Source organism: Vicugna pacos, chromosome 15, assembly GCF_048564905.1.
Source record: "Vicugna pacos chromosome 15, VicPac4, whole genome shotgun sequence".
NCBI lineage: Eukaryota > Metazoa > Chordata > Mammalia > Artiodactyla > Camelidae > Vicugna > Vicugna pacos.
Genome location: NC_133001.1, coordinates 15,171,324 through 15,190,639, shown reverse-complemented (window position 1 = coordinate 15,190,639; position 19,316 = coordinate 15,171,324). Strand labels below are relative to the sequence as shown.

The 19,316-nt window shown below is 33.6% G+C and overlaps 1 protein-coding gene across 2 annotated transcripts in view; it reads right to left on the bottom strand.

The window, feature by feature from the left end:
* The window catches only part of WDPCP (WD repeat containing planar cell polarity effector), a 288,075-nt gene that overhangs the window by 16,885 nt on the left and 251,874 nt on the right, over window positions 1–19,316 (bottom strand). For both annotated transcript variants that reach the window (XM_072937648.1, XM_031675558.2), the window contains one exon: window positions 3,892–3,923. In XM_072937648.1, coding sequence (XP_072793749.1) covers window positions 3,892–3,923 — 32 coding nt within the window. The remainder of the gene's footprint in view (window positions 1–3,891; window positions 3,924–19,316) is intronic.

Sequence of the window (19,316 nt, the reverse complement as noted above, 5' to 3'; positions counted from 1 at the left end):
GCTGCACCAATTTACATTCCCACCAGCAGTGTGTGAGGGTTCCCTTTTTTCCGCATCCTCACCAACATTTGTTATTTGTGTTCTTTTTGATGATAGTCATTCTGACAGGTGTGAGTTGATATCTCATTTGCATTTCTCTGATGATTAACGATGTTGAGCATCTTTTCATGTGCCTGTTGGCCATCTGTATGTCTTCTTTGGAAAAATGTCTATTCAGGTCTTCTGCCCATTTTTTAATTGGGTTGTTTGTTTTTTTGGTGTTGAGTTGTATGAGCTGTTTATATATTTTGGATATTAACCTCTTATCAGTCATATCTTTTGCAAATATTTTCTCCCATTCCGTATGTTGTCTTTTCGTGTTGTCAATGGTTTCCTTTGCTGTGCAAAAGCTTTTAAGTTTAATTAGATCTCATTTGTTTATTTTTGCTTTTATTTCCTTTGTGTTGTGTTGTTTCTTAAGAGTGAAACAAATCTGTTCGGTTTATTATGACAATCTTTCTAAATAATACATATCTATGGAGCCTGATTAATTATATAATCAACTTAAATAAAGTTGGTCATGCTATTCTTGCTTCGTTTGGCCATTTGTAGGCTTTGTTTATCCAAGTTAGAGCTAAACTCTAGCTTAGAATAGTAGTACACTGTTTCTGTGTATGCTTAGAATAATTCTGTTTAATTCAGAGCTTACGCGTAATTAACACACACACACACACACATACACACACAATCAATCAATCCAAATGGATTAGACATAAATGTGAAAGGCAAAAACTTTAATAACAGGAGAATATCTGTATAACATTGAGAGAAGGAAGGGCATCTTTGACAAGATATAAAAAATATACTATAAAGGAAAGGGTGGTAACTCTTATCTTTAATGTGGCTGAATTTCTCTTTAACAACCATAATGACAGGAATGAGGGAAGCAACAAACAGGGAGAAGTTATTTGTAACACTGACAAAGGATTAGTTCCAGAATATATAAAGAACTCCTTCAAATCAGTAAGAAAAAGACAAATAACCCAATAAAAATGAATGAAAGATAGGAATAGACATTTCTAGAAAGAAGAAGCATGAATGACTGGAAACATATGAACATATGTTTAACTTTATTATTAATTAGCAAGTGCAGATCAAAATCTCAAGAAGAAGCTGTTTTGCAGATGCTAGGAATGGCAAAAATTTTGAAATATGAATATTAAATCTGAGTGTTAGATTGTAGAGCATTGGAAACTTTTACACTCAGCTAGTGGGAATTTAATGTGATAAAAGTACTTTGGTAAAAATTTGGAATTACTGAAATTGAAGCTGTGCATTGCCTATAACCAGAAATTCTGTTCTTGAGTATATACCCTAGGGATATATAGAAAAATGTTCATGGCAGCACTGTTTGTAATTGAAAAAGCTAGAAACAGCCTAAGTGTCCGATAGTAGAATAGATGAATAAATTATGATATTCATCCAGTGAATACACTAGGCAGTGGAAATGAATAAAACTTACACCTATACATGTCAGCATGAATATATTACAGCAGTATGGAGTGAAAAGACCATGTTACACAAAGAATGCACTATGTTTTTGTTTGTATGACGTTCAGAAATAAGTAAAACTAAGTATTATTTAGGGATGTAGCCACGTATGGGGAAACCATAAAGACAAACAAAGAAATGATTAACATAAAATTTAGGGCTGTGAGAGTAGGTAGAGGGATAGGAATGTAATCGAGGAGGAGCTCTCAAGAAGCTTAAAAAGTATTAGTAATTTTTATAATTATCTCTGGATAGTAGAATTATAGGTGATTTTTGTTTTCTGGCTTTCCATATTTCTGTATTGTGATTTTTAAAAAGGTGTGTTGTGTGGTGGTTTCTCTAGAGCAGTGCTTCTCAACTGAAGGTGATTTTGCCATCCCCTTCCACCAAGGAGACACTTGGCAATGTCTGGAGATGTTACTTGGTTGTCGTGACTGAAGCGGGGAATCTACTGGCTTCTACTAGGTAGAGACCAGGGATGCTGCTAAACATCCTATAATGCACAGGATGTCACCTCCAAAACAAAGAATTATTCAGCTCAAAATGTCAACAGCTCTGAGGTTGAAAAACCCTGTTCTAGGTTGAGAAACCCTGGTCTAGAGCCAGACTGTTAGTGTTTGAATTCCAGCTGTACTTCTCACAAGCTGTGTGATGGTGGGGAAGTTACTTAACATTGGTGTCTGTTTTCTAGTCTATAAAATGGGCTAATAGTAGTACTCACCTCATTTGGTTGTTTTGAAAATTAACTGAATTAAAATATTTAAAGTACTGAGACCAGTGTCAATCATATAATAGTCATGTGATAAATTAGCATAAATTACTTTATTAAAAATTTTATTTATTGAATATTTCCAATTGATTAAAGTTGATAAATAGTTGATAAAGAGAAGCATGTTGAAAAAAAGTTATTATATTAAAAGAAAATTATAACACACAAAACTCTTAAAATGTAGCATATGACAATTTTGAATGAGAAAGACCTCTGCAAGCAATAATGACAGGGTATTATAATCTGTATTTTATCTGTTCTTAATAATATTTCTTAAACAAGAAGCCAGAGGGCTGAACATAAAATATATATGAGTTAATGCTAATATGAACTTAAGCTATATTAATATCTAAACTTGACGACATGTGGCCTAGTAATTAGGTTATGATAATCATTGTATACTTCAGCACACAAGCTGATATTTCTCTTATTCTGTATAACAACCTTTCCAGAAATATTCTTGGGAAGTCAGTTTCTTGATTGGATCTCATATATACTTGTGTATCCAAGTGGATGTGTCTGTAAAGTTTTGATAGGGTACAGTTTTTTCTTTAACAATTAGTGTTAAAGATAAGCTACTTAAAAATATATACAATTTATGGTTAAGTTTCTTTAAGCTTTAGCAAATTAAATGCAGATTATTATGCATGCACAGTCAACTGTAATATGGGTATTTCCCTCCAAGCAATTATTATATTTTCAATATAGGTATGTCCATCAAATAGATTGAAGCAATGATGTTAATAATTACTGTCTTTAGTTTATTTCCATATAATAAACGAAGTCCTACCACATACATGGGCATAATAGAGCTTTATAAAAATTCTGTGAGTATATGGAATTATCTCTGTTTTACAGATGAAGTAGTTAAGGCTTACAGAGATGAAATGATTTTTCCAAAGTTATAATTCGTTAATTCTGGAACTATCATATAAACTCAAATCTCATTATGAATCAGTTACTATGATAATCCACTGTGGGCTTTTAATAAAATTATGAGGCTTTCTCTGACTTACACATAACTTTTTGAAATTGGTATAACAGGCCATTGATATCTCCTCTCAGAATGAACTTAGATGTGATATCAGCAATGGAATAAGGAGAGGGACCCCATGTGTTTTACCTATAAAAATTACACACAGATGTAATAAAAATGAATTGGATGACTTCATACTTACTATAAACTTATAAATTTTAAATGTTAAATTTTGGATAATTTCAAACATATACTAAAGTAGAGAGAATTGTATGTATGAATTACTATATTACCCATGACCCACCTTCATCAGTTATCAATTCATGGTGACTATGAGTCACCTATATCCCTCCTTTCTCCCACTGGATTATTTCGAGGCAAATTCCAGATATATAATTTCCTTTGTATATATTCCATTATGCATAATTTTATTTTTCAAAAATAGCTATTTTAATAATAACTTTGAAATACTGAAAAGCTGAGTAGTTTTCTAGAAAGATGTTTCCAGTTAATGTATACCAATAGGCAGCTTTTCCCAAGTTCAAAATAATCACATAAAGTATCCTTTTCTTTTGAAATTTAGATGTCTAAGAAACAGTAAGAGAAAATGTTTTACCTGTCCGATGCAGTCTTCTCTCATGTTTTCTTCTAAAATAAAAGATCAAAACATTAATTATCTCAAAATCTATAAAGGACTTTAACAAAAATTATTAATAGAAGCTTTTAATATCCTCACTAAAGGAGCAACACTTAAAATAATCATAGCTTAAAATACTTAAAACTCTAGAAAAAGCAATAACCAAATTTCAAAATAGTATGAAAATGCTAGTTATTCTTATACATACATGTTATGGTTAATGTACTGAAATCAAATGAGTAGACTATGCCTTTATTGTTTCTTCCATTCTTCAAGAGATTAGAAACTTGCATGGCAGATAAATTTCATCCTAAGTGCCAAGTCTGGATGATTAGTGGTGGTTTCCTGGGGAACTGTATTGAAAAGTTTTATGAGGCCTTTTTTGTTTCTCAATGGCAAAGAATACCGTACTTGATTAGTGGGTTATTTGTTCTCATAGCAGTGATGTGAGACCTGTTGTCTCTGGGTTAGTACATCAAAATGATGCTTTTAAAAGACTTATCTTTACTTAGCTTTATATGCCATTAGGTTGAGAGAAAAGAAGTGTCATTACTGCCACAATCTAATTTCTCATTATTGATGAGTAGTAAGTAGACAGTGATTTACATATTTTCATTTTTGTATAAGTGGTGGTATTTATAAGTCCCAATTATGTTTCTGTTAAAGTACTTGGTGCATTCATGCATATATCACTCATTTGGCACTAGGCTTATGTTTACTTATTATTTATTTCCTTTATTTATTTAGTCTGCCTTCTTAAGTAGATGATAAGTTTTCTTCAGCTTATCAGTAGCATCTTATTTCTCCTTGTAGTCCTAACACCAAGAAACACCTTAATGATATTATACATTTATAAAAATACATGTTACTTGTCTGTCATTAACTGTAAATTACTTGCTATTTTGTGATATTTTTGTATCAACTGGGATATTAGCTATATGGCTTAAAATTTTCATAACATTTCTAATATGGTATGGAGCTGTCTTGTGAAATCTGGATTGTAATGCTTTCATAGAACATCTGATTTTTGAAAACTAATGGATTGGCTCTTGCCTCTAGGTAGCTAAAAGTTTAAATCCTACAATAAGGTGGTGGTTCTATTCTGGAAGATATCTAGGAGTATAAAATTAACCATAACCAAAACTCTCAGAAACGGGTATTAACATTTTGTCTTCCTGATAGTCAACAAATTATTCTTATGACTAAACAAACTAAAACAAACCACCCTGCTTTAATTTCTGTTTTTAAAATTTTTCTCTGACAATAAAATAGCTCAATGTACTTTGTATAGTTTTAAATAGTAATTGTTATCTCTGTAATCTTGGCATTTTTGAGCTTAAGAGCTATAGTTTTCAAAACATATAAAAATAAACACTAAGTTTCACCATATTAGTCACTGTCACTCTTCCCTGAATCCATGCCAGTTTCTTCATAGAAAGGATAATTAACTTCCATAATGTAAGTGTTAAAATCTATGATCTAGAGTCTAGATGGACATCTAATTAGATTGATATAATGAAGTGATTGTTTCTGACTCTGATATGTTAACAGTCTTTTAGATGCATACCACTTCTGTTAATTTTTCTCATAAAAGCCAGTGTTACTTCTTTATTTAGTTTCTTGTCAACTGTGACTGTCCCCATTCCTTAACTATATTTGCCTTAGTCTAGATAAGGGGTCTATGTTATGTAAAGGGCCAATTAGTAAATGTTTTAGGTTTTGTAGGCCAATATGGAAACTTGAAGATATTATGTAAATACTTACATAGCAAGGGAGAGAGGTTCTAAAATGTTTTCCTTGATGAAATTTAAACTGTAATAGTATCATTGAGTCTTTGAGTACAGGGTTTTTTGTTGGTTTGTTTGTTTTTTATGGTACACATCCAATAGGAATGGAGAATAGCATTTCATTTAATTGTAGTTCAGAGTTAGTGTTTTCTCTCTGATCAAACTCATCTGCAAATGTTCATCTCTTAATGCTGATTTCTGATGATATTTAATATATTTCACTCCTGAATGTGCACTTTCAAACAGATAAATAATACCACACATTGATATCCATCCATGAGCACCATCTTATAGAATTCTATTACATTCTTCTCTTGATATTTGCCTTTTAGCATGTCATTACATTGCAGATTAATCACTTCCAAATGCAGGTTGGGTGGAAGCTCCTCAATTGCATAGTTGATGGGTTTTGAAATACAGAAATTTCCTTGGCATTTGCATCCAGATCCAAAAAATGCTGCTGGAATTACGGAGACCAGTTGATTGAATTTTCTGGGACTGAGCTAAAATTGGAACAGTTGTTTACCTTTGCTAGAATTTGGTTTGAGATTAGAAGGTACATCTACTTCAACTTTGTGTGGGAATATAGACCTCGTTTCTTGACAACTTGACAACACAACTTGTTACCTATAAGAGGATGTTGTGATGAGTTCTCTGAGTGGTAATATTGATGTATATTGGATTCTTTTGTGCACAGCTATTGTGTCATTGCATAGGAAACATGATGATTTGCCATCTAATTTGACAACGAAACAATACATGCTCCACTATGCCTTTATAAAAGCATGACATTTGAAGTCTGATTTTCTTTTCTGGTTTTGATAAGATGAGCATACACTGGTAATAAAAATAAAATTAAAAGTTGTAGTATGGCAATATGTGTGGCTCTTGTGGCTGTGGATTTATAACTGTGCCACTGAATTTTGCAGTGTGCTAGGCAGCTGTTCAAAGTGCTACTCAGTTCTGCTATTGTAGCATGAAAATAGCCATAACCAATATGTGAAAGAATAAGCATGGCTGTGCTCCAATAAAACTTTATACATAGACATTGAAATTGAATTTCAAACAACTTCCATGTGTTGCAAAATATTGTTGTTCTTTGATTTTTTCCAAAACATTAAAAAATGTGAAAACCATTCTAGCTTGTGGGCTCTACAAAAACAGATGGCAATCAGACTTGGCTCATGGGCTATATTTTGTGGATCTCTAGTCTAGATAACCTTTTCCCAGACTACAAGAATATTACCCTATTTTTCAACCCTTAAATTCATTTCTATCAATTTCCCCCTTTTAAAAGGGGAAATGCCAAGATTTCCCCTTTTAAATTTATTTAAATTGACATTTATTTCTACTTAAGTAAATAAAGTGAGTGATAGTTATTCTTTACATAGAGGATAGCTAACTGTAGCATAGTACTAAAGCACTTAGCAGAATGCCTGGCATATTGTAAATGATCAATGATTGCTTTATTATTGAAGTGGTAGAGAGGTGTTTAAGATTAAAACACTTTCTAGCTTGTTTTGGAATACAGGACACAAAGCCTTTTAAAATTGGGGTATGTAGATTGTAACATGTGGACTGTGATGGAAATAAACTGATACGATGAGAATAGCTTTTGAGAAAGTCCTTGCTGGTTGTATCATGGTCTCATTAGTTTTACAGGAAGGATGTTAAATTGCTGGATAATTTCTTTCACTATCTGATCAAGAAAGTTGTTAGTGTTAAGCTGACCACTATGATGCTTAAAAAAAAAATAATTATTTGTGATCATTAACCAGTGTCTTAAGTCTCTTAGGTACATATCCATTAGGCCTTTTTGACTTAAACACAGCCAGTGTTGCTGCTGTTTCATCACAGATTTATTACATGAGCTTCCTCAGTAAATTCAACAAGGCGTTACTCTTAGACCGCTGTTATTCAAAGTATGGAATGAAGACCAGTAATTGATCTGCAAACTGTTTACTGGCTGGTCTAGGAACTGTTTATTATTTGTAATGAAAAAAAGAAAAACATGAGAAAAAGCAATTATAAGCTTTTATGACCATTTGACAGGATAATTTTATGTATGTTTAATCTAATAAATGTTTGGACCTTAATTTTTAAATTTTAATAACATATTAAAAATTACATTTATATATAAAAATTATACATTATATTAGTTCCAGATGTACAACATAATGATTTGTTGTTTATATATTGCAAAATCATCACCAAAATATGTCTAGTTAACATGTATTACCAAACATAGTTAAACATTTTTCTCTTGTGATGAGAACTTTTAATATCTACTCTCTGAACAACTTTCAAATATACAATACAGTATTATTCAGTATGTACCTTTCTGTACATTACATACCCATGACATTTATTCTATAAGTGGAAGTTTGTATCTTTTGCCCCCTTGATCTGTTTAGCCCACCTCTCAGTCCCCACCTCTAGCAAGCAACCAATCTGTTCTCTACATCTATGGGTTTGGATGTTTTGTTTTTAGATTGCACATATAAATGAGATCATACTGTTGTCTTCCTCAGTCTAGCTTATTTCACTTAGTGTAATGCTCTCATGGTCCATCCATGTGGTCACAAATGGTAGGATTTCCTTCATTATTATCACTGAATAACATTCCATTGTGTGTGTATGTGTGTGTCTCACATTGTTTTACCAGTTCAGTCACTGATGGATGCTTAGGTTGGCTCCATACCTTGGCCAGTGTAAATAATGCTGCAGTGAACATGGGGGTGCAGATATCTTTTCAAGTTAGTTCTTTCATTTTCTTCAGATAAATACCCAGATAAATTCAGGTTATTGCTGGATTATCTGGTAGTTCTATTTTTAATTTTTGAGAAACCTTTATAGTGTTTTCCGTGGTGGTGGTATGAATTTACGTTCATACCAACAATGCATGAGTGTTCCTTTTTCTCCACATCCTCACTAACACTTATTTCTTGTCTTTTTGATGACAGCCATTCTCACAAGAGATATCTTATTGTGGTTTTGATTTGCATTTCTCTGATGATTGGTAATGTTGAGCACCTTATCGTGTACCTGTTGGCCATCTGTTTGTCTTCTTTAGAAAAGTATCTATTCACATCCTCTGCCCATTTTTTAATCAGATTGTTTAAGTTGTATGAGTTTTTATATATTTTGGATATTAACCCCTTATCAAATACATGACTTGCAAATATTTTCTCCCAGTCTGTAGGTTGCCTTTTCATTTTATTAATGGCTTCTTTTGCTGTGCAGAGGCTTTGTAGTTTTATGGAGATTCCCTTGTTTATTTTTGCATTTGTTTCCTTTGCTTTTGTTGTCTAATCTGAAAAGTCATCGCCAAGATTGATATCAGGGCACTTACTGTCTATATTTTCTTCTAGGAGTCTTTAATGAATTTTGACTTAACTTTTGTATATGATGTAAGATAGTGGTCCAGTTTCATTCTTCTGCATGTGACTGTCCAGTTTCCCCATTACCATTTATTGAAGAGACTGTCCTTCCCCCATTGTATGTTCTTGGTTCCTTTGTTATAAATTAATTGACCATATATTTGTAGGTTTATGTCTAAGCTCTTAGTTCTGTTTCATTGATCTATGTGTCTGTTTATATGCCAGTATCATATTGTTTTGATTACTATCGCTTGTAATATAGTTTGAAATCAGGAATCATGATGCCTCTAGTTTTGTTCTTTCTCAGGCTTCCTTTGGCTATTTGGAGTCTTTTGTCGTCCCATACAATTTTAGGATTGTTTGTTTTGTTTCTGTGAAAAATGCCACTGAAATTTTGATGGGGATTGCATTGAATCTGTAGATTGCTTTGGGTAATATGGACATTTTAACAATATTGGTTCTTCCAATCCATAAATACATGTTTCCATTTATTTGTGTCGTCTTCAGTGTTGTTCATCAGTGTCTTATTTTCAGTGTACAGGTCTTTTGCCTTTCTGGTTAAATTTATTCCTTGGTATTTTATTCTTTATGATACAACTATAAATGGGATTCTTTTCTTAATATCCCTTTCTGACAGTTTGTTACTAGTGTATAGAAACACAACAAATTTTTCTACTGATTTTTGTATCCTGAAAGTTTACTGAATTTATCAGTTTTAACGGTTTTTTGGTGGAGTCTTTAGGGTTTTCTGTATATAAAATTATGTTATCTGTTAATAGCGACAGTTTTACTTTTTCTTTTCCAATTTGGATGCCTTTTATTTCTTTTTCTTGCCTAGATGCTCTGGCTATGACTTTTGAGTATTGGGTTAAATAGGAGTGGTGCGAGTGGCATTATTGTCTTGTTCCTGATTTTAATGGGAAAAACTTTCAGGTTTCACCATTAAGTATGATGTTAGCTGTGGACTTGTCATATATAGCTTTTATTATGTTGAAGTATGTTCCCTCTGTACCCACTTTGTTGAGAGTTTTTATGAAAACTGGATGTTGAGTTTTGCCAGATGCTTTTTCTACAACTATTGAGATGATCATATGGTTTTTATACTTCATTTTGTTAATGTAGTATAACACATTGACTTGCAGATATTTAAAAATCCTTGCATCTCTGGAAAAATCCCACTTGATCATGATGTATGATCTTTTTAATGTATTGATGGATTCAGTCTGCTAATATTTTGTTGAAGGATTTTTGCATCTATGTTCATCAGGCGTATTGGCCTATAATTTTATTTTTTGTGGCATCCTTATCTGGTCTTGTAAAATGAGTTTGGAAGTTTCCGTGCTCTGCTGCTTTTTGGAAGAGTTTGAGAAGGATTGGTATTGATATATAAATTATTGGTAGGAGTCACTGGTGAAGCTATCTGGTCCTGGACTTTTCTTTTATGGAAATTTTTTGATTAGTGATTCAATTCCTTTACTAATTATTGGTCTGTTCAGATTTCCTATATTCTCAAAATTTATCTTGACGGGTTTCATGATTCTGGTAATTCATTCATTTCTTCTAGGTTGTTTAATTTGTTAGTGTGTAATTATTCATAGTAGTTTCTTACGATCCTTTCTATTTCTGTGGTATCAGTTGTAATGTCTCTTTCATTTCTGATGTTATTTAAGTTCTCTCTCTCTTTTTTAGTCTCTATTTCATTTATTTTCATTCTGGTCTTTGTTATTTCCTTCTTTCTACCAACTTTGGGCTTAGTTTGTTCATCCTTTTTCTAGTTCCTTGAGGTGTAAAGTTAGGTTGTTTACTTGGAACCTTTCTTATTTCTTAAATAGGTACTTATCACTATGAACTTCTCTCTTTTAACTGCTTTTGCTGCATTTTATAAGTTATAGTTATGTTTTATTTCCATTTTCATTTTTTTCAAGGTATTTTTTGCTCTTTTACTTCTTCTTTAATCAGTTGATTGTTCAGTAGCTTATCGTTTTATTGCCAAGTATTTATGCATTTTTCAATTTCCTTCTTATGACTGGTTTCTAGTTTCATTACCATTTTGGTTGGAAAAGATGCCCAATGTAATTCAGTCGTCTTATATTTATTAAGACTGTTTCATGGCCTAACATATGATATATCCTGGAGAATGTTCCTTGTGTGCTTGAGAAGAATGTGTATTCTGTTGCTTTTGGATGGAATGTTCTGTATGTGTCTGTTAAGTCCATTTAGTCTAACGTGTCATTTAAGTTCAGTGTTTCCTTTTTGATTTTCTGTCTGCATGATCCATCCATTGATGAAAGTGGGTTATTAAAGTTCCTTAATATTTTTCTCTTGCTGTCTATGACCCCTTTTGATTTGTTAACATTTCCTTTATATGTTTAAGTGCTCCTTATTTGAATGAATAAATATTTATAAATGTTATATTCCCTTGTTTTATTAATGCCTTTATTATTATATAACCTTCTTTATCTCTTACTACAGTCTTTGTCTTAAAACCTACTTCGTCTATCTATATTAAGTATAGCTACTCCAGCTTTCTTTTAGTTTCCATTTGTTTGAAGTAATACTTTTCCACCCCTTCACTTTCAGTCTGTGTGTATCCTTACATCTGAAGTGATTCTCTTGTAGGCACCATTGTCATTATGCTAATTGTTTTTTTTTTTTTGGCAGTTTTGTAATTTATTTCTTCCTTTTTCTTTTCTGGCTCTTTTCCTTTGTGATTTGATGATTTTCTATAATAGTATGCTTAGATTCCTTTCTCTGTATTTTCTGTATCTGCTACAGGTTTCTGCTTTCTGCTTACCATGAGGTTTACATAAAACAACTTATTATAACATTATATTTTAAGTTGCTAACTTAAGTTTGAATGCCTTCTAAACCTGACACTTTTTTCTCCTACCTCCTATATTTTATGTTTCTGATATCACAGTTTACATTTTTTGTCTTGTGAATTCATTAACAAATTATTGTAGTGATAGTTATTTTTACTACTTTTTTGTTTTAATCTTCATGCTAACTTTGTAACTAATTAACCAACCACCTTTACATCATTAGATTATTTTGAATTTTACTACATATTTACCTTTACAAGTGAGATTTATACTTTCACTTTTTTGGTTACTAATTAGCACCCTTTTGTTTCAGCTTAAAGAGGTCTCTTTAACACTTCTTTTAAGGCCAGGCTAGTGGTGATAAACTCGCTTACTTAGTTTTTGCTCATCTGGAAAACTCTTTATCTCCCCTTTAAATCTGAAGGACAACTTTACCAGGGAGAGTATTCTTGGTTAGTAGTTGCTACCCCACCCCCAGCACTTTGAATAAATCATGCCACTCCCTTCTGGCTTGCAAAGTTTCTGGTGAAAAGTTTGCTGATAGTCTAATGGGGGTTCCCTTGTATGTAACACGTTGTTTTCCTCTTGCTGCTTTTAAGATTTTTCTCCTTGTCTTTAACATTTTAGAATTTAACTGTAATGTGTCTTGGTGTGGATCTCTTCAGGTTCATCTTTTTGGAACTCTGGGCTTCCTGGATCTGTAAGCCTATTTCCTTCCCAGGTGAGGGAAGTTTTTTGTAATTATTTCTTCAACTAAGGTCTGTCCCTTTCTCCCTCTCTTCTCAACCTGGGATCACTATAATGTGAATATTGGTCCGCTTGTTTTCCCGTAAGTCCCTCAAGCTGTCTTCACTCTTTTCTTTTTTTCTTTTTGCTGCTCTGATTGGATGAGTTCCACTGCCTTGTCTTCCATTCACTGATCCTTTCTTCCACTTTATCTAGTGTGCTGTTGAATCCCTCTATTGTATTTTTCAGTGCTGTTATTGAGATCATCAGCTCTGTGATTTGTATTTGGCACTTTCTCATATTTTCTGTCTCTTTTTAAAAAAACACCTTTACTGTGGTATGGTTCCTGTATAGTAAATTACACGTATTTCAGGTGTACAATCTGATCAATGTTGGTAGATGTATACACCAGTGAAATCACTACCACAATCGAAATAGCTAACATTTCCATTTTCTGTCTCTTTGTTGAAGTTCTCACTTAGTTCATGTATTTTTCTCCCAAGATCAGTGATCATCTTCATGATTGCCATTTTGAAGTCTTTATCAGATAAATAACATTTGTGTTTCATTAAGGTCTTGTTTTTACTTTTACCGTGTTGTTTTGTTTGAAACATTTTTCTTTGTTTCTTCATTTTCCTTGACTCTACGTGTTGGTTTCTATGCATTTTCCTTGACTCTACGTGTTGGTTTCTCTCTCCTAGTCATGAAGAAGTGGCCTTTTGTAGAAATGATCCTTGTCATTCAACCCTTCCCTAGCTGTTGGTTGTCTTTCAAACCTTTGTGATTGTCCAAGCAGCCTACTTTATTCTGAGTGGCTCCCAGTATTTGAGGGTGTGCCAAGGCCTGTCAGTGTCCCAAAGGGGAGAATGTCAGTCAACACTTAGATTCATGCTGATTGGAAGCCAGACCCTCAGGCAGCAGCTTTTCAAGTATGCAAACGTATCCCCTTCAGGGGAAGACTGGGAGATGGGCATTTCTGTCAGCTCCTTCTGCACTGAGCCCTGGAGTGATAGCTAGTTAAGAACTGTTTCTTTGTTTGCTACTGTCCCATTGAACCTGTGAACACAAGTCCCACTGGCCACCAGAGCCAGGCTATTAAGGGATGTGTCCTCTGGGTGCCAGACATAAAGTCAGGGTGCCAGACGTGTACACAGGCTCCTTTCTTGGAGACACTGGCGACCTGGAGTGAGGCAGAGGGAGAATGCTAAGCTAGCACCTGTCCTCTGAGATCCCTGGAGAGGATTATAGTTGGCCCTTAGATGTGTGTCTAATTAGAATAGAAGCCATTCCCTCAGGCCATAATTATGAAGATAAGCTAATATGTTTCTTTCACAGAAATATTGGGCGATTCAGTCTGCTGCCTCTTCACTGTGCCCTGGGGATAGCCAGTTAAGAACTCGTTCTCCATTTATTATAGTCCTGTCGGATCTGAGAATGTGTAAGCACTGTTGGCCACCAGAGCCAGGTGATCAAGACGTCCCCTGGTTGGCAGCTACAAAAACTGAGATGCCAGACAAGTGAGTGCACAGTTGTTTTTTCGGTAGATACCAGTGACCTGGAGGAAGGCAGAGGGAGAGCATTAGCTTATATTTTTGTAAAGTATTTCAGTAGGCATCTAGATATGTATTAAATTAGATGCCTGCTCCTCAGGCTGAAGATTTAAGACAAGTAAATCGGCTTCTTTCACGGAAAGGATTGGGTGATTTTTCAGTTGAAGCCTCTGCCCTGGGCCCTGGGTGTAACTGGGTGAGTCTGTGAGCACTTTTAAGAACTGCTTTCTTGTTTGTCACAGCTATGTGGGTCTTGTGGATGCAAGCTCCACTGACTTTCAAAGCTAGATGTTTGGGGGCTCTTAAAAGTTAGGAAAGCAGATGTAGGGTTCAAACCCTCTCCCTTTCAGGGAAAAGCTTGGAGTTCAGAGTTCCAATTGTGGGTTGCCATGTAGTGAGTGTGGAGTTTGTTGCAAGACTGTGTTTCAGTCTCTCTTACCCATTTCAATGTGGTTTTTTTCTCTTTGTTTTATGTATAGGAGTCACTCAGCTAGTTTCTGGGTTGCTTCCAGAGAAAACTGTTGCATATGTAGCTATATATTCTGTGTATCTGTGGGATGAGGTGAGTTGAAGATTTTCCTAATTGCTGCCTTGAACCAGAGCCTCTTTGGACATTAACTTTTAAATTTCACGTTATTTTTTGCTTTTAGTTTTGTTCTGGATTGAAGATTTTAAAAAACTTTTCCTTCTCTTCAGATAATATGATTCATGTATGATTTCTATAGAGACAGAAAGGAAGAACCATGAAAAGTTTTTGTCTTTTCTCTTTTCCCTTTCTTGGGCTACTCCCACTTTTTCTTTCACCTTACACATTTCAGCACAGTTCTCAACTTAGCCAATTTGGTCAGTTTTTAGGTTTTTATTTGTTCATTTTTGCTTTTCTGTGTATTGATTTAGTTTGTATAGCTTCCTTATCAGCCTCCTCTATATAGAATTCCTGCCTATTCTTATTTTGTGTTAGGAAATATCATCTTTATAATGATTTTGTACTGTGTAAATAAACCTGGTTGAGCAGGACCCATATGATAATTATTTCTTTGTCAGTCTGAGCCACAGGGTACCCACATATTTGGTCAAACATTCTGGGTGTTTCTATGAAAATGTTTTTGGATGAGTTTGACATTTAAATTGATAGGCTGAGTAAAGAAGATTATCCTCCCTAATATGGGTGGGATTCATCCAATGAATTGAAAGTTTGAATAGAACAAAAGTCTGGTCCTCCCCTGAATAGGAGGGAACTCCTGCCTTGCCTGTTTTTGACCTGCCATTTGATTTGTACTGAAGCATTAGCTCTTCCTGGGTTTTGAGCCAGCGTGCAGATTGTAGATGTTAGAATTTGTCAGCCTCCATAATCACATGAGACAATTCCTTATAGTGCGCGCGCATGCACACACACACCCCTATTGTTTCTGTTTCTCTGGAGAACCCTTCCTAATACACCTCCTATTCATTAACCATTTGGTATGTAAGTGTAACAGTTCACAGTAAGAGACAAAGGGAGGCCCTGATATGTTATGTAGCCACTTATATTAGAACTGGTTGTTTAAAAAAATCTTTTTAACTTATCTGAATACTATTTCTAAATCAGTTATTAGAGTTGAGACCTATTTAGGGGAAAAAGAGGATTCAATTGCTAGAGTGCAAAGAAGGCAAAAGTAAAGTAATTTCAAGGAAGGAGTATTCAGTAATATAGAATGCTACCAACAGTTATGTGGAAGAGCTCTGGAAAAAATTATTAGAATTTGTCAGTAGGAAATGATTAATCATTTTCAAAGTTAACATTTTAGAAGAATTGGGTAGAAAGGATCATCTAGGTATTAATATTTTTAGGTGATGAGTAAGTAGAAGTAGTTAGAAATATGTAATAGTAGAAAATAAGGTTGGCTAGAGATGGCGTGGATAGATTATAAAAGGTCTAAATAGTTTAAGGTCACTTTAATGTCAGTGTGGAGAATGTATCAAAGCATTCTATCATAGTTCTCAATTACAAACTCTTTATAGACGAGGATTATGTCTTTTACCTCTGTTTTCACTGTATAAGATGGTTTCTGGTATGTAAGAGTTATTCAATAAGCATTTGTTGAATGCTGGATGAAAGAATTTACCAAGTCTTATTAAATTTTTCATCAGTCTCAAAAATTATCCTTTTTTGTTCCTATCAGTATTTTTGCCCAGGCTTACTTTACCTCTGAATTATTATGATAAGGTTGCTATTTAGTTTTTCCTTCTGTTATTTCTCATTTCAACTTGGGATGAGGCCATTAGATTAATATTCTTATTTTATGCTTTTGCTAATATTACTGCCCTGCCTATAACCTTAAAAGCCATGTAACTACATATTGAAATAAATATAAAATCTTAAGCTTTACACCAGAGCCTAGCCACAATCTGACCCATAACCTACCTTTCAGACCTTATCTTCCACTCTTCTTTTACACCTTAGCATCAGTAGGCTTAAAGGATGTAAAGCCATGATCTACTAGCCCTATACAATGACTGCCACTGTCACTGTCACTGTCACAATGCCAAAATTCAGCAACCAAATATTGGTTGTTTCAAAATAACTCAAGTTCATCAATTACATTTTTTAAATACTATGAAGGAAACTGTATTAACCACAGTGATACAAAAAGCTATAATGTTAAATATATACAGCTTAATGTGTTTGGAGATAAGTATACACCTAGGAAACCATCATCACTATTATTGCCATAAACTTATCCATCACTTCCAGTAGTTTCCTCCCATTTACACCCCTCATTTTTTTCCTTTTTTTCCTTTGTGTAAGAGCACTTAACATAAGATCTATCCTCTTAGCAACATTTTAAGATTATAACACAGGTACTGTTCCCTTTTGTTCCATCCTCACAATGCTTGTTGTTCTTTGTATTTTTGATACTGGCCAGCCTAACAGATATGAGGTGATATCTCATTGTGGTTTTGTGGGTTTGATTTTCCTGGTGATTTATGATTTTGAGCACTTTTTCAAGTACGTGTTGGCCATTTGTATGTCTTCCTTGTAAAAATGTCTACTCAGGTCCTCTGCCCATTTTTAATTGAATTGTTTTTTTTTTTCCTTTTGAGTTGTATGAGTTCTTTATATATTTTGGATGTTAACTCCATATCTGATACATGGTCTGCAAATATTTTCTCTCAATCCATAGGTTGCCTTTTCATTTTGTTGGTGATTTCATTTGCTGAACAGAAGCTTTTTAATTTGCTCTAATCCCACTTACCTATTTTTACTTTGGTTGCCTATGCTTTTAATGTTATATTACATTCTGTGATTTTTCATGTGTTAAACTATCCTTGCATTTTAGGTTAAGTCCTACTTGGCCAAGTGTATGATTCTTTTAATGTGCTGTTGAATTCCATTTGCTGCTGTTTTGTTGAGGATTTTTGCATCAGTGTTCATCAGGGATATTGGCCTGTAGTTTTCTTTTCTTGTGCCTTTGTCTGGCTTTGGTAACAGGGTGATATTGGCCTCATAGAGTAAGTTTTAAAGTTTTCCCTCTTCAATTTTTTGGAAAAGTTTGAGGAGGGTTGGTATCAATTCTTCTTTAAATATTCGCTGGAATTCATCTTTGAATACATCTGGTCCTGTGCTTTTCTTTGTTGGAAGGTTTTTGATTACTCTTTCAATTTCCTTATTTTTCACTGATCTCCTCAGGCTGTCTCTTCTTGATTCATTCTTGGTAGGTTATTGGTTCCTAAGAATTTTGCCATTTCTTCTAGTTTTTGTTTATAGTATATCATTATGATCAATTTTTATTTTTGTGGAATCAGTTGCAATGTCTTCACCTTTATTTCTGATTTTATTTATCTGTGTCTTTCCTCTTTATTTCTTAGTCTAGCTAAAGGATTGTTGACTTTATCTTTTCCAAAAACCAGTTCTTAGTTCCACTGATTTTTAAAAATAGTTTTTCTATTTTCTATTTAGCTTATTTCTACGATAATCTTGCTTATTCCTTCCTTCTGCCAACTTTGGGATTAGTTTGTTCTTTTCTAGTTCCTTGAAGTGTAAAGCTATGTTGTTCACTGTAATATTTTTTTAAATAAAAAAGTTTATGCTTGTAAGCTTTCCTCCTGGTACTATTTATGCTGTCTCCTATAAGTTTTGGTATGTTTTCATTTTCATTTGTCTCAAGATATTTTCTAATTTAATTTTGATTTCTTCTTTGAGCCAGTAGTTAAGAGTAAATTTTTTAAAGTTCATTATTGGTTAATTTTCCCATTTTCTTTCTAGTATTCATTTCTAGTTTCATTCTCTTGTTATTAGAAAAGATACTTGGAATGATTCCAGTTTTCATAAATTTGTTATGACTTGCTTTGTAACCTAGCATGTGATTCATCCTGGTGATGAGAAGAATGAGTATTCTGATGCTGTTTGGTGGAATGTTCTGTTTATGTCTTTAGTTTTTATTTGGTGTATACTGTTGTTCAGTTCTGCTGTTTCTTTATAGATTTTTCCTGTAGTTGTATGCTTTCTTTTTTATCTTTGCTGTACCTTTTATGCTTTTTCTTTTAGTTACCATTGGGCTTGCATCAAGTATTTTAGAGTTATAGCAGTCTGTTTAAGCTAATAACAGCTTAACTTCAGTTCCATACACAAAGTATACACTTTACTTCTTCCCTCACACACACTTTATGAACTGATACTAGACTTTGCTTCTTTCTATATTGTTTCTGTTAACACATTCAATGGTTATAGTTATTCTTACAACTTTTGTCTTTATTTTATATACTAGTGTTTAAAACGATTTATGTGCCACCATTACAGTATGTCAGTATTGTTTATCTTAATATTTCCTTTAGCAGTGATTTATACTTTATGTTATTGTTTAGCATTTTTTTGGTTTTAATTTGAACTGCCTTTAGCACTTCTTGTAAGGCAGATCAAGTAGGATAAACTCCCTCAGCTTTTGTTTGAGAAAATCTTTCTCTCTTCTTCTTCCTTAAAGGACAATTTTGCCAGTATGCTTATTTGGAAGGTTTTTCCTTTAGAGCTTTGAGTGCATCATCCCACTCACTTCTGACCTAAAAGGTTTCTGTTGAGAAATCCACCAGTAGTCTATCTGCTATTCCTTGCATGCTCCCTTGTATGTGACAAGTCACTTTTCTCTCATTTGTGAAAATTCT